General features: G+C 41.0%; 1 protein-coding gene across 1 annotated transcript in view; it reads right to left on the bottom strand.

Annotated features, from left to right (window-relative positions):
- Positions 1 to 16,013, bottom strand: part of KCNH1 (potassium voltage-gated channel subfamily H member 1) — a 311,734-nt gene that overhangs the window by 128,526 nt on the left and 167,195 nt on the right. Inside the window, 1 exon segment of the mRNA XM_038397908.2 lies at positions 11,616 to 11,868. Within this exon segment, the coding sequence (XP_038253836.1) occupies positions 11,616 to 11,868 (253 nt within the window).

Here is a 16,013-nt window from a genome sequence, read left to right as displayed (position 1 = left end):
CCATTATGTTATGTTCCGTCAGCTCTGATAGCAATACTAATAATCACACGTGGATCTACATTGTGATTTTTCCATTGTCAAAGTGTGAGGTGCTGTAGCAGTCGCTTGCCTCCTCTTCATGAATATGTGGCCACAGACTCAGTTTCTCTCTTCAATGCATTCACATTTAGCCTTCTGGCTGAATCAAAATTACACCTCTTTCATGGTGACAAAAATCCGGCTCCTCCCTCCTGTAATTTGAGTCCAAAGGATGAGAGTATTTTTCACCCATCCTTGTCCGGAAGCTCTGGCCACAGGCTGCAAGAAAAATCAGCAAGTGCCTTGTCCTGTCCTCTAAGTTACCTTTTCACCCAGGACTATTTTCTTTGCTTCCTCCTGAGATTCAGCTCTCTCCAAAACCTCGCTGCCACTAGCAACTTCAAAAGAGAAAAAAAAAATCCTATTTCTCTTAGCTTTTCTGCTCCATCCAGACAGCTCTGTGCAGTTCCTTCAACAGCCAGCCAGGCCAGAAGAGACCCACCACCTATTCCTTTCAGGTCTCTTCTTGCACAGTGAAAAAGGAGCTCTTTATATATAGTCTCCATTCCTTGCTGGGAGGCTTAAAGCTCTGGATTATAAGTGACAGAGTGCCTTGGTTCTGGGCTGAATTGAAAACAGAGCTGTGCAGGGCCTTTAGCCTGCTGTAAAGGGTCAGCATGCCTCACGATATATACCACAGGCAAATATAGATATCCCATTTTATAAGTGGGAAAACCAAGGCAGGGTATTTATTGGACTTGCTCAAGGTTATCGAGAGAATTGGAACTGGAGGTGGAATCAGAACTCAGGAGTTCCTAGATCAGAATCTTATGTCTGGCTAGACCATGACTCAATCAAACAACAGGTGCATGTATGCTGTCTGTTACAATGTCAATTATAACTACTTTCAACTGTGTCTCATATGCTTGATTTCAAAATAAAAATCTTATCAAGAATAACCCTGGACAAGAATCTCCAGCGTGCCTGTGGAAGGCTGCAGCAGTGCCAAATGCCCTCAAACTCTCTTCTTTCCTGGGACTGCGGGCAACCAGATCTGCCTCAGAATTGTCCAAAGAGGGGCTAGGGCTAGATTAGGTGGAGGGAGACGACTTCTCCCTGACATCTACTTATATAGCCTCCCTTCTCTTCTCGTCACAGGGGTCGGGGGCAGGGAGCGAATGCACCAGCATCATCGCACTGATCTGCTTCGCAGCTGCTGCAAGCTCACTCCATGCCTCTCTGTCCCTTAAAGAGATATACACCTTCCTCCAGCAAGCCGGGCAACAGCCTCCCCCTCTCCCCTTGCTTAATGTGTGATGCAGTCACTCAACACAAAGTCTATAGGGGCCTCCCCCTGCTGAGACCCCTGTGGTCCAAGCTGTTCCCTGCCAGATGAACTTGGGAGAAGGAAGCAATGGGAACATCACTTGCACTTCTTAGGATGAATCCCTCTTAGGGATCCGAGGACACAGGCTATATAACAGAGGAAAAGAATTAGTATCTGTCCTCCTGTTTACAACAGATACCCTCAAATTAAATGTATTTAAACAGTAACATATGCATGGGTTTTTCAATAATATTTTTACACTATTTCTCAAGCACCTGCCAATTACACGAGTCAGCAAATATGTTCCAAACCCTACAGCACCATAAAATCGAAGAAATACTGTAGACAACTCCTTTATGGGGAAACAAAGTCTATTTGTAGAGCTATACACTTCCATACTCAAGGCCAGGCACTAAATTCCCATTAACCTACCAATCCCAATGGGGATTTGACCAATATGGCCACCATTGCTATAATATTTTAATGCCACTGTTGCACTACAGATTGAGGGCTTAGCCATTAGTGCCTTTTGCTAAGACAAACAATATGCACATAAGAGTAACATATTTAACTCAAACACAGAATGTGAGAACATGATAAATGTAATGGAGCTGAGACAGTGACTCTTGGGATCAAATGATTGGTTGGGCAACTAAACTGCCCCCACACATGGGCAAATGTGGACTCTCTGCACAGAATCAGACAGCTGGATGCACAAACAGGTATTTATTAATAGTTCCCCTATTGGCATAAGCCCAACACCCAGTTGTTTCCTGCACATATTTGGTGGGGGGCTCAGCTTACATGCCCTCATTTGAAAATGAGGTCTAACATTTTCAAAAAGTGAGTGCTTAAAGGTAGGCACCTAACTCCATATTTAAGCACCTAAAAGGAAAAATAATTTTCCAATCACCCACAACTCTAATGGGAGTTCAATGGGAACTGGGAATGTTTTGAAAATTAGACCCATTTTATTCATTTTATGCATTCAATTTGGGAATTGTTGGCCTTAGTCATTAACATCAAGGACAGTTATGGCCTTATCACACTTAGTGTATCCTCTGCATCAGTCATTGCTTACAGCTTTGGTTGAGCAAAGACAGGACACTTCTGCCGTTTTCTACAGCCTTCTCAGGTTAATAAAAAGATGGTCAGTTTAGTAAATAAGAATCAGTGGATAGCAAAGGCTCAAACAGAATTTAGCTGAACAACTTGCACTAATCCATGGAATTTTTATGCCAGTAGGAGCTGTGTATCTCAATGCCAAGCGAATCTCTGAAAACGTAGGGATATCCATGAACTATAGAAGTGCTACATATTCTTTCACTGTTTATTAAATGATCTGTTGTAAGCAGTCTGAGTGCTTCCTGAATGCTTATAAAAAGCATTTCTTTTTATCTTGGGAATATTTCAGAGGTGCTAATTAAAAACAAAAAACTTTGTTAAATTAAATGTTGTAAAAAAAAGTCTAAGATATTAAGAGTTTCTGTAACAGACTAACAGGTCAACCCTCCAGTCCTTACCCAGACAAGCAGCCCATCATAATCAACAAGACTACTTGTGTGAATAAGTTTACTCACATGAGTAAATGTTTGCTATATCAGGCCCTACTATGGTCATTCTATGGAATTTACCAAACAGCTCAGGCATTTTGCTACATTCATTAAACCCATTAAAGCAAACAACTGGTTCAGACCATTGCCCACTCCAGTGATCTCAGGTTAAAACAAGTCTCCACCAGACCAATTTCTCAGGCCCCATACTGCAAGGCTATGCAGACCTCCTGCTTCCTATCCTTGGTCAACTCCAAGATATACACAGGCTCTTGCTGATCCCTTGGGCCATACTATCCCAATCCACAACGCAATCTTTGAACATAAGAGATCGGGTCTAGTACAAATAGCAGCTTTTGCTTGGACAGTTTTGCTTGCTTCCTTCCTTCAAATTTTCCAGCAAGCTGGGCTTTCCCTGATAGTTCCATTTTCATGTCAAACAAGTCAGATTTAGGCTACATTGCTTATTATTTACTACCACTACTAAAAGAGAGAGAGAGAGAGAGAGAGAGAGCAAGCATTCTTGATCACGTCTAGGTATTTATGTATCTCATCACCGTAGAGGCTGAACCAGAGCCAGTGTTAGACATAAGGAGACTAAGCAATGGCTTAGAGCCCTGAGCAGCTTAAGGTGGCCCCCATTTGCTTTTTTTTAGTAAGAGTTTTGGGGGAGGGGCAATAATATTCCTGCTTAGGGGCCACTGCCTTTGGGTTGAACACTATTTATTGGCTTTTATAACAAAGCATTCTATTGATCATTTGATAGTCTATTTATAGAAGTTATTTATAAATATGTAATTTTGTTCCTAAGTGGTTTTCTATAAAAAACAAACTATCTAGACTACATCTGGAGAGATAGCAGCAGTTCGGTTACCTTGCATGGCAACAGGAAGGAGATATGAAGAGGCAGATGACAAAAAAAAACATACATACAAGCAGAATGTGGTAGTGTGTTTCTTAACAGTGACTATCTAGTCCACCCAGCCTCACTCCTTATGGCTTCCTTTGAGTATGTCTATACTTTAGCTGGGGAGAGCACGATTCCCAGCTTGAGGAGACATGCTCACGCTAGTTCTCATTGTGCTAGTGCGTTAAAAAGGGTAGCATAGCCACAGTAACATAGGCAGCAACTTGGATTAGCCACTCAAGTATGTACCAATGGCTAAGTTTGTACTCGGGGCAGCTAGCTCATCCAGCTACGCACTACTGCCTGTACCATCATGGCTACACTGCTATTTTTAGCATGCTAGCTCAATGACAGCTGGGTATCACACTGCCAGCTCAGAGTATAAACATACCCCTTTTCTCCTTCCTCTATTTACAACTGCAAACCTTGTCTCATGCCAATACCTAAGCATGGAGCATCCTCCCAGTTAACATATGCCAAGCTTTTTCTCTTCCTTCAAAATCCTCCATCAAAACCTACCCTTTCCATAAAATATTCCAGATACAATGACTGCACAACACTCTATGGCTCCCCGTATGTTACTGAGCCATACCGTTCGATTGTATTGTAAACTTGCCTGTCTTTAAGCTGTATTACACACAAACTACATTAAAATAATGTTAAGGTTGCAAAGTCAAGCACTCAAAAGTTAGGAAATGCCAGAATTCAGGTTACCTTTGCACCTCAATTTGGCCCCCTTGTGAGTATGCATTATGACATAGTATTTACTTACATAAATCACATACTATTTTCCCCCACATTGCAGGGAAAGTCATAGATTCATAGATACTAAGGTCAGAAGGGACCACTCTGATCATCTAGTCCGACCTCCTGCACAGCGCAGGCCACAGAATGTCACCCACCCACTCCTATGAAAAACCTCACCCATGTCTGAGCTATTGAAGTCCTCAAATCATGGTTCAAAACTTCGAGGGAGCAGAGAAGCCTCCCTCCAGTCAACCATGCCCCATGCTACAAAGGAAGGCAAAAAAACCTCCAGGGCCTCTCCAATCTGCCCTGGAGGAAAACTCCCTCCCGACCCCAAACATGGCAATCAGCCAAACCCTGAGCACATGGGCAAGATTCACCAGCCAGATACCCAGGAAAGAGTTTTCTATAGTAAATCAGATCCCATCCATCTAATATCCCATCTCAGGGGATTTGGCCTATTTACCCTGAATATTTAAAGATCAATTACTTACCAAAATCCCATTATCCCATCATACCATCTCCTCCATTAGCTTATCGAGTAGAATCTTAAAACCAGATAGATCATGCTCAGTCCCAGACCGGAGCATGCTCAGAACTGATGGAATCTTTAGAGAATTTAACTGCCAAACTCTAAGAAGTCTCTACTGTGCATATTCAAACTATGATTTTTTCAAAGGCTTGCATCTGACCCAAATATGGGCAGATTTTAATGGGGAGGGCAAAAGATGTATCCCTGACACGACAGCCAGCCCCTGCCAAATGTCATGTCCCTGACTCCATAGCACTGAGGCTCTAGAGTTCCTCAACTAAACATCTGTAAGAATTTTGTTACATGGGCAAAACAATGTATTTTCCTCTCACCTTGCTCTGAGAAACAGCTGAACCATTTTTGCTGAAAAATTTCCCAAGACATTCAGCCTGAGAGAAAAACCCAGCACTGAAAATTTCAGCCCCAAAGGCTAAAGTTTAGCAAAAAGTTATAAGCAACTGGAAACAGGATCTGATAATGGGATGTCAGGCTACCTGTGCCACCTATAATTCTTCTCAGGGCAGGGATTCTGTTATTTGTCTTGCACTTTCTGCCTACTGTAAAAGTACTAAGCACACATAGTACTAAGTAATGGTGTGAGTGGAAGGGACAGAAAGCTATAGAAAACCAAACAAAGTATTTGTTTGAGAACCAGAGAAAAAATGCAGAAAACTTAAAAATATGATTGGCCAAATTCTGTCCTCTGATTTCAGTGGAGCAAATGCTTGATTGTCTATGGCTCTTTTGTGCATATATCCAAAGGTATTATTTAGCTTCAAATTGTACTCCCACACAAAAGAAGATCCTTAAGGAGATCAGAGGACCTAAGGGTTCAAAAAGTTGTCTAACACTATTTGTAAAAGCTACCTGGGTAACTTCTCTCCAACTAATGTCCATGCTTACCCTATCTACATATCCCTGGTCTCACACCTGACCATTTAAAAAAAACCAAAACCTTAAACATACAAAATAATCCTTATACAAACAATAGCCTTCCCTGCTTTCTCTCCCCTTTCCCTAGCTCCCACATCACCACAAATAACAATACGTGAGCTTATGGTAAACTCCCTATTCCAGGGAACTTCTTGTCCTGTATTTCTATGAAGTGTCAGACAATTATTGTACTATATGAATGCTACTAAAGTAAAGTTTCTACAGAGTTAAAGAAATAAGATACAAAAATCAGACAACAGTAATAAAAATTTCTATCACAACAAACCACGAATCCTGTAAAATACATCAATTGTTTGACCATGCTCTTTATCTGCCTTTCCCTCCCCTTCTAATTACCAAGGAATGCGTGTTAATTAGATGGCCACAGAAAATGCCTGATTCTTCTCTTCTGCCTTGTATGTAATTTTCTTTTACACCAGTCTGTGAGTCACTCCATTTTGAAGTCAAAGTCAATCACTTGTTCTGAAAAGATGAGTTTGAACTGAAACCAGACTTTCTATTTGGATACTAGATAGACTTGATTTACAGTGTTATTATGCAAGAGTACACAACATATTTCAAACGCCAGCGATCTGCAGCACACTTTTAATATGCTGTCCTTTGAGGGTAAATAATTTCAGTACTAGAAAATGTTGGCTATAAATTGGTTCAAATCTTTAGAAGATTAAGGGCAGTTTGTCTTAATTTTAGATAATACTGTACAACATTCACACAGAGTAATTTAGAGATGCAACTTATTGCAAAGGAAGACAGCATGTATTCCTAATTGCAATGCTTGTTTTATTAATTTATCTTTTTTGTTTGTTTTGTTCCTGGAATAATTGAGGAGATTATAATTTCCCCCAGTGTGTTCATTAGTCAAAATTATCCTACAATTTTTCACAAATTTCATGTATTCTATGGGCTCCTATTTGATGCTTGATATTTAAAATTCAAGCTATGCTGTTTAGTTATGATTAGTGACATAAATCACGTCTGCTTCCTGGCTGAACAATACATCAACAATCATGTTTCTCATGCAATTCAGAATAGGGGTTTTTTTCCTCAGTGAGTACTATTGCTGGCTATATGTGTTGCATGAATGTTCATGGGAAGCAAATGCATAAGGGGAGCAAACAGAGCTGAAGCACATTTGTATTAAAGTCTAAATGATTGTTTGGGGAAAACTTTTTGTTATTCACTCAGCTCTAGCAACAGTCTTAATGGCCTCATAAGTCACTCAACATGTAGTTAACAGTGGGAGGCCCCAATCCTGCAAAAGGTTTACATGTGTTTAAATCTTCTGCGTTGAGTTCCAACATACTACACTGCATGTGTAAAATTAAATAACCGGATAAGTTTTCACAGAATGGGGCCTTTTACTGTTTACTATGTACATTTGTATTTAGGATGTCTTTAAAAAAAAAAAGCCCACGCATAATTCAATTGATTGGTTGGGATGGAACATTGCCTGAACAGACTCATTCGTATATTCTATCCAGAAAAGGGCAATTCAAAAGTGTTCCCTGAATGTTAACAGAAAGCTATCTTCTTGGACCTGCTTCAGAGGTCCATTTGAATAACTTGTGTGGACTAGTATGAAGATAGAATTGAGGCCACACTCTTCATTAGTGGTATATTCCTGCCTGGTGCAGAATTAGCTCTTTGAATCAATGGTGAGAGCCTGTTTTTGAGAAATTCTACTTGCAATGTTAATTGGATGTACGCCATGTCATAACCCCTTCCTTTTCAGCTGAGGTTAAGAACTGACAAGCAACCTTTCATTTCAGATAACAGAACAATTGTACATGTCTTATACAAAAGTTAGTTAGTTGAAAAAAATTAGTGGTGCTTTTTTATACACTTATAGCACCAGAACCTGTATTCCTTATGCAGGCCCAACTCCCACAAATTGGGAGGTATGCAGGGTCAGGCCAAGGAACAATTTATATGCAAAATATACTTTTGAAATGCACTAGATTTAAATAACACCTTCCCCTCTGTAGTGCCTTCCATCTCAGGGTGTCAAAGCACTTTTATAAGTCCTGTGGAGTAGAAAAAAAAATCCCCATTTTACAGATAAGAAAACGACAGTGAAGTGAGGTTAAAGGGGAAACCCTATCCCTGCCTCTTTGGAGGCACTCTTGACAATGGAACTGATGATGTTCTGCTGTGGTGGAGGAAGGGAAAGTGCCAAGACTGCATGGGAGCATGCAAATCCCCTCTGCTGTGCAGAGCTCAGTTTTTGGAGATACCACTGGATGCTACGGTGCAGGGTAAGTGGGGAAGGGCCAGAGAACTTGCTATTCCAACCTGACACAGAAGAATGGGCTGCAGTAGCCTCCATGGAAGGCTCCACACCCTGAATTTGCCCAGAGGGAGGGGAAATCCTCAGGTTGGAAACCACAGAGAAAATTTGCCCCAAGCAACTTGTCCAATTCCCACAGCTAGTCCTGGCAGATCCACAAACAGAACCCAAATCTCCTGACTTTTGCCTTAGTCTATTAGTCTCACAAGTAAAACAGAGGGTCCACTCAAATCGCCATGGGAGCTGCTTCTGCTTGCAAGTTTTATTTAAGGGTGGGAGGGGAATATCAAGGGAATCAATCTATTTATTGTCCCATGAGAACAGTGATAACACAAAATAATATTTCTATTCATTCAGGCACTGTGTGAGCGGCCTTATTTATGTATCCATAATCTTTTATCAGTGACAACATCAGCTGTCAATGCATTGGGGCCTTAGGTTTCCTTAACATTAATTTCTTCAGGAATTTATGCCGACTTCTTTTAAAAATAGTTGTGAAAAGTTAAACCAGGGTAGATGGTGATGCTAACATGAAGGAATTTGTTTTTTTTTGTTTTTTTTTTAAAAGAGCTTAATGGCCTATTTCAATTGCTTTCAGTTTAAATTAAACACAGTAGCAGATATTCTGTGTTCTTCTGATGAATATAGTAGGGGGGAAATAGGGTAATGGGATACAAGGTGATACTTCAACTTAAGACATCGTTTCACATTAGCCATATGAATTACTAAAGTCAGCATGTGAAAATGGTACAAGTGTCTGCCTGGATGTGTGACTTCGGGTATAGCAGAGGCTGCTCAATATCTTACAGGATTAAACTATTACATGCATTTTACACACACGTACACTTGGCTATAGAACAAAATAGACCTGATTACTTCACTGCTTTGCACCATCTTTACTCATTTACATGTGTGCAAAAATGAGTGTAAAATATTACAGGCAAAGTTCTCCAGACCTCTAAGCTAACCACGCTACTTATGCAGCTCTGCTCAGGCACAGTGGAGAACTGAGCCCAGTACAGTAGCTTTATTTTGCCAGTAGAAATTTCTCGTAGAAGATTAAGGTTCTTGGGTTGGTGAGTTTTTTTGTTTTTGTTTGTTTTTTATGGCTGGTATGAATGACAGATACTGGTTTAAGACACCGTGAGGTTCCATCTTTTCACAAAAAGGTCAGACAGAATCAAGGGATAAATATTACATTTTCAATGCTCTAGCCACTTCATGATTTAGCTACGTCTACTGGATTATCTGTCTTTTCTCCTTCACAGTGTTGTTCACATCACTGAAAACTCTTTGTATGGTTTTAAATGCCTCCAATCTAGAGTGCCATTCCTAGTTTAAATCCTCTACATTTTTAGATTACTTTGACCTTGGGAGATAGAATATTGTTTTGAAAAGGGATTATAAATGACATTAGCGTTTGCTTATTATAATGCATACCTGGTTAAGAGTGACAGCATTGTCTGTAAACCTTCTCCTGAGTGATCCCACAAGAATTGCTTTTAGTTTTAAACAAAATCCCCCCCCTTTTTTTTTAAACTGAGTTTAAATTATAGGTACAATTTTCAAAAGCACTCAGCACTGATCTAACTCTGCTCGCACTAAAGGCAGCGTTAAAACTCCCATTGACTTCAATGGGAGCACAATTAAGCCAGACTGAGCGCTTTGGAAAACGGTCACAGGTGATGTGCATGCACCTTTACACATACTCACATGAGGTAGAAAGGATGCTCTTATGCTCAGTCCCTGGAAAAATCATGGAGCAGGTTCTCAAGAAATCAATTCTGAAGCACTTAAAGGAGAGGAAAGTGATCAGGAACAGTCAGCATGGATTCACCAAGGGGAAGTCATTCCTGACTAACCTAATTGCCTTCTATGATGAGAAAACTGGCTCTGTGGATGAGGGGAAAACAGTGGACATGTTATTCCTTGACTTCAGCAAAGCTTTTGATACGGTCTCCCACAGTATTCTTGCCAGCAAGTTAAAATAGTATGGGCTGGATGAATGGACTATAAGGTGGATAGAAAATTGGCTAGATTGTCGGGCTCAACCGGCAGCGATCACTGGCTCCATGTCTAGTTGGCAGCAGGTATCAAGCAGAGTGCCCCAAGGGTTGGTCCTGGGGCCGGTTTTGTTCAATATCTTCATTTATGATTTGGAGGAAGGCGTGGATTGCACCCTCAGCAAGTTTGCAGATGACACTAAACTGTGAGGAGTGGCAGATACTCTGGAGGTTAGGGATAGGATACAGAGGGACCTAGACAAATTAGACGATTGGAAAGAAGAAAGAAATTTGATGAGGTTCAACAAGGACAAGGAAGAATCGCATGCACTGCAACAGACTGGGGACAGAGTGGCTAGGCAGCAGTTCTGCAGAAAAGGACCTAGGGGTTACAGTGGATGAGAAGCTGGATATGAGTCAACGGTGTGCCCTTGTTGCCAGGAAGGCTAACGGCATTTTGGGCTATATAAGTAGGAGTATTGCCAGTAGATCGAAGGACATGATCATTCCCCTCAATTCGGCATTGGTGAGGCCTCATCTGTAGTACTGTGTCCCGTTTTGGGCCCCTCACTACAAGAAGGATATGGAAAAATTGGAAAGAGTCCAGCGGAGGGCAACAAAAATGATTAGGGGGCTAGAGTACATGATTTATGAGGAGAGGCTGAGGGAACTGGGATTATTTAGTCTGCAGAAGAGAAGAATGGGGGGGGGGATTTGATAGCTGCTTTCAACTACCTGTAAGTGGGTTCCAAAGTGGATAGATCTAGACTGTTCTCACTAGTACCAGATGACAGAACAAGGAGCAGTGGTCTCAAATTGCAGTGGGGGAGATTTAGGTTCGATATTAGGAAAAAACTTTTTCACTAGGAGGGTGGTGAAACACTGGAATGGATTACCTAGGGAGGTGGTGGAATCTCCTGCCTTAGAGGTTTTAAAGGTCAGGCTTGACAAAGCCCTGGCTGGGATGATTTAGTGGGGGATTGGTCCTGCTTCAAGCAGGGGGTTGGACTAGATGACCTCCTGAGGTCCCTTCCAACCCTGATATTCTATGATTCTATGCTTCTGTGCCAGGTTCCTGTGTGACCTTGAACAAATAATCTCTTCTCTGCCTCTGTTTCTTCATCTGTTAAAGGGGGTGATAACACACCGATTCCTCATCACAGCATTGTGAGGTTAAATTAATTAAGGGTTTGAGACTCTTTAATGGAAGGTGCTATAGAAATGCAGAAGATTAGCATTATATTAGGTATACACAAACGCGCACGCATTATAAATAATGAGACATACCCAAAATAGCAACAACTTCATCGTCCTGGATTACTTCCAAAGACCCTGAAACCACAAAACAAAGGCTGTCCACACTCTCGCCAGCATGGTAGATCAGATCCCCGGGGGCACAGTGTACAGTCTGAAATTCCATGGCCAGGGCTCGAAGGCACCCATCGCTAGCCAGTCTGAATGCTGGGTGCTCCTTGAAAACTTTGCGGTTCAGATGCACACAGATGTCTGCTCGCATATCCTTAGGGCAGATCTGTAAAACCTAAAAGGAGATTAGATCATCAGTTTCTGTGCAAGAGTCCTGGAGCATTCTATCGGCTGGTTGCCTTTCTTGTGTGATCCCATTTTTTTTTAAACAATAGCAGAGTTTAAGAACTATGGGATTCTTCTCATACATTTCCACCCTCAGTTAAAAGAAAAAGCTCCATAACGCTAACTTAGCCTACTTTACAACACTAGAAGGAAAATAATATTTTTTTCTCAGCAACATGCTCTGCTGGATATTGAATTACTAGCATAAATGCTGTAGGTTTTTAAAACAAACAGCACAGCGATGCACAAAGCTTGTGTAGAAACGACTGCTAATGCCATGGGCTTGTATTTGATGGATATTTCATCCTTAATAGGAAAATTCCATGAAAATTGCACAAACTATGCATAGTGCATTACCTACTTGGAGTGTGCATGGTAAGGACAGTCATGGATTCCTTTAAGCTAAATAATCAGAAAATGTATTAATCCATTGGGGTGAACTACAGAAGTATAAACACCTCACCGGCTGGCAAGAATGAACAGAATCCTTGGTGTGGGAGATAAATTGGCTTACACCTGGTTTTCCAGTGGGGAATCTTTAACCCTCCAGGGACAACATTTCTTCTAGTGCACCATCCTAATGGGTTTCTGTTTATCAAGACTTTTTTATTAACATACTTCTGTCTTTGTGTGTATATATGTGCCACTGCATTAGTGATCCTGTTGTGTCCAATATCACATCTACCTTGAGAGATTGTTGATATGCTACTGACACAGGTGAAGTGGGGACAATGGATTTGCCAGTGTACATACAAATTTAAAATTACTAGTGAAAACTCTGGAATTGTACAAAATGAATAGGAATTTGGAATCACAAGCTTTCATAGAATCATAGACTTTAAGGTCAGAAGGGACCATTATGATCGTCTAGTCTGACCTCCTGCAGAATGCAGACCATGGAATCTCACCCACCAACTCCTGTAACAAACCCCTAACTTATGTCTGAGCTATTGAAGTCCTCAAATTGTGGTTTAAAAACTTCAAGGTGCAGAGAATCCTCCAGCAAGTGACCCAGGCCCCACGCTGCAAAGGAAGGTGAAAAACCCCCAGGACCTCTGCCAATCTGCCCTGAGGAGAAATTCCTTCCCGACCCCAAATATGGCAATCAGCTAAACCCTGAGCATGTGGGCAAGACTCACCAGCCAGATACCCAGGAAAGAATTCTCTGTAGGAACTCAGATCCCACCCCATCTAACATCCCACAGGCCATTGGGCATATCTACCGCTAGTAGTCGAAGATCAATTAATTGCCAAAATTAGGCTATCCCATCATATCATCTCCTCCATAAACTTATCAAGCTTTGTCTTGAAGCCAACTATGTCTTTTGCCCCCACTGCTTCCCTTGGAAGGCTGTTCCAGAATTTCACTCTTCTGATGGTTAGAAACCTTAGTCTAATTTCAAGTCTGAACTTTCTGATGGCCAGTTTATATCCATTTGTTCTTGTGTCCACATTGGTACTGAGTTTAAATAATTCTTTTCCCTCCATGGTATTTATCCCTCTGATATATTTATACATAACAACCATATCTCCTCTCAGCCTTCTTTTAGTTAGGCTAAACAAGCCAAGCTCATTGAGTCTCCTTTCATAAGAAATGTTTTCCATTCCTCGGATCATCCTAGTAGCCCTTCTCTGTACCTGTTCCAGTTTGAATTCATCCTTCTTAAACATGGGAGACCAGAACTGCACACAATATTCCAGATGAGGTCTCACCAGTGCCTTGTATAACAGTACTAATGCCTCCTTATCTCCACTGGAAATACCTCTCCTGATGCATCCCAAGCCCGCATTAGCTTTTTTCATGGCCATATCACATTGGCAGTTCATAGTCATCCTGTGATCAACCAATGTTCCGAGGTCCTTCTCCTCCTCTGTTACTTCCAAGTAATGCGTCCCCAGTTTATAACAGAAATTCTTGTTATTAATCCCTAAATGCATGACCTTGCACTTTTCACTATTAAATTTCATCCTATTACTATTATTCCAGTTTACAAGGTCATCCAGATCTTCCTGTATGATATCCTGGTCCTTCTCTGTATTGGCAATACCTCCCAGCTGTGTGTCATCCGCAAACTTTATTAGCACATTCCTGCTTTTTGTGCCAAGGTCAGGAATAAAAAGATTAAATAAGATTGATCCCCAAACCAATCCCCGAGGAACTCCACTAGTAACCTTCTTCCAGTCTGACAGTTCACCTTTCAGTGTGACCTGCTGTAGTCTCCCCTTTAACCAGTTCCTTATCCATCTTTCAATTTTCATATTGACCCCCATCTTTTCCAATTTAGCTAATAATTCTCCATGTGGAACCGTATCAAATGCCTTACTGAAATCGAGGTAATTTAGATCCACTGTGGTCCCTTTGTCTAAAAAAATCTGTTACCTTCTCAAAGAAGGAAATCAGGTTGGTTTGATATGATCTACCTTTTTTAAAGCCATGTTGCATTTGCAATCGACCTCAATGTCCTTAACTACTTTCTCCTTCAAAAATTTTTCCAACTGATGTCAAACAGGCCTGTAGTTACCCAGATCACTTTTTTTTTTACCTTTCTTAAAAATAGAAACTTTGTTAGCAATTCTCCAGTCATACGGTTAAATCCCTGAGTTTACAAATTGATTAAAAATTCTTGCTAACGGGCTTGCAATTTCATGTGCCAGTTGCTTTAATATTCTTGGATGAAGATTATCCGGGGCCCCCAATTTAGTCCCATTAAGCTGTTCGAGTTTGGCTTCTACCTCAGATGTGTTAATATCTACCTCCATATCCTCATTCCCATTTGTCATCCTACCATTATCCCTAAGCTCCTCATTAGCCTTGTTAAAGACTGAGGCAAAGTATTTGTTTAGATATTGGGCCATGCCTAGATTATCCTTAACATCCACTCTATCCTCAGTGTTAAGCAGTCCCACTTCTTTCTTTGTTTTCTTCTTATTTATATGGCTATAGAACCTTTTACTATTGCTTTTAATTTCCTTTGCAAGGTCCAACTCTACATGGCTTTTGGCCTCTCTCACTTTATCCCTACATGTTCTGACCTCAGTAAGGTAGCTTTCCTTGCTAATCCCTCCCATCTTCCACTCCTTGTAGGCTCTCTGTTTTTTCTTAATCACCTCTCTGAGATGCTTGCTCATCCAGCTTGGTCTACAACTCCTGCCTATGCATTTTTTCCCATTTCTTGGGAAGCAGGCTTCTGATAGTTTCTGCAACTTTGACTTGAAGTAATTCCAAGCCTCCTCTGCCTTTAGATCCACAAGTTTTTCAGTCCAATCCACTTCCCTAACTAATTTTCTTAATTTTTTTAAGTTAGCCTTTTTGAAATCAAAAACCCTAGTCACAGATCTATTTTTGTTTATCCTTCCATTTAGTTTGAATTGAATTACTCATGATCGCTCGAACCAAGGTTGTCCCCCTACAATCATTTCTTCTATGAGGTCCTCACTGCTCACCAAAACCAAATCTAAAATGGCATCCCCTCTTGTCGGTTCAGCAACTACTTGATGAAGGAATCCATCAGCTATTGCATCCAGGAAAATCTGAGCCTTATTATTATTACTAACACTTGTCCTCCAGTCTATATCTGGGAAGTTAAAGTATCCCATGATCACACAATTCCCATTAGTATTTACTTCTTTAAAAACATTAAGGAGGTCTCTAGCCATATCCACATTGGATCCCTGCGGTCTATAGTACACCGCAAGCACTCTCCCAGGGCAGGCTCTAGTAGTTTTCTTCCCCAATGTGATTTTTGCCCAGACAGACTCTGTCTTATCCATTCCATCACTTCTTACTTCTTTACAGTCTACCTCATCGATATACAATGCTACTCCACCACCTTTGCCTTTATTTCTGTCTTTCCTAAACAGCACATACCCTTCAATACCCATACTCCAATCTTGACTACTATTCCACTATGTTTCTGTTATCCCTATAATATCTGGTTTCACTTCCTGCACCAGTAGCTCTAGTTCCTCCATTTTGTTATGTAGGCACCTTGCATTAGTGTACAAACATCTTAATTTTTGCCTTTTGGCTTCACTCACATTCTTTACCCGATTGGGCACAGACATTCTACCGCCAATATTACCTATTAGCTTGTT

This window comes from Dermochelys coriacea, chromosome 3 (assembly GCF_009764565.3).
Source record: "Dermochelys coriacea isolate rDerCor1 chromosome 3, rDerCor1.pri.v4, whole genome shotgun sequence".
Classification (NCBI taxonomy): Eukaryota; Metazoa; Chordata; order Testudines; family Dermochelyidae; genus Dermochelys; species Dermochelys coriacea.
Note: the sequence above shows the minus strand (reverse complement) of the source record. Positions and strands in the feature narration are given on the sequence as shown.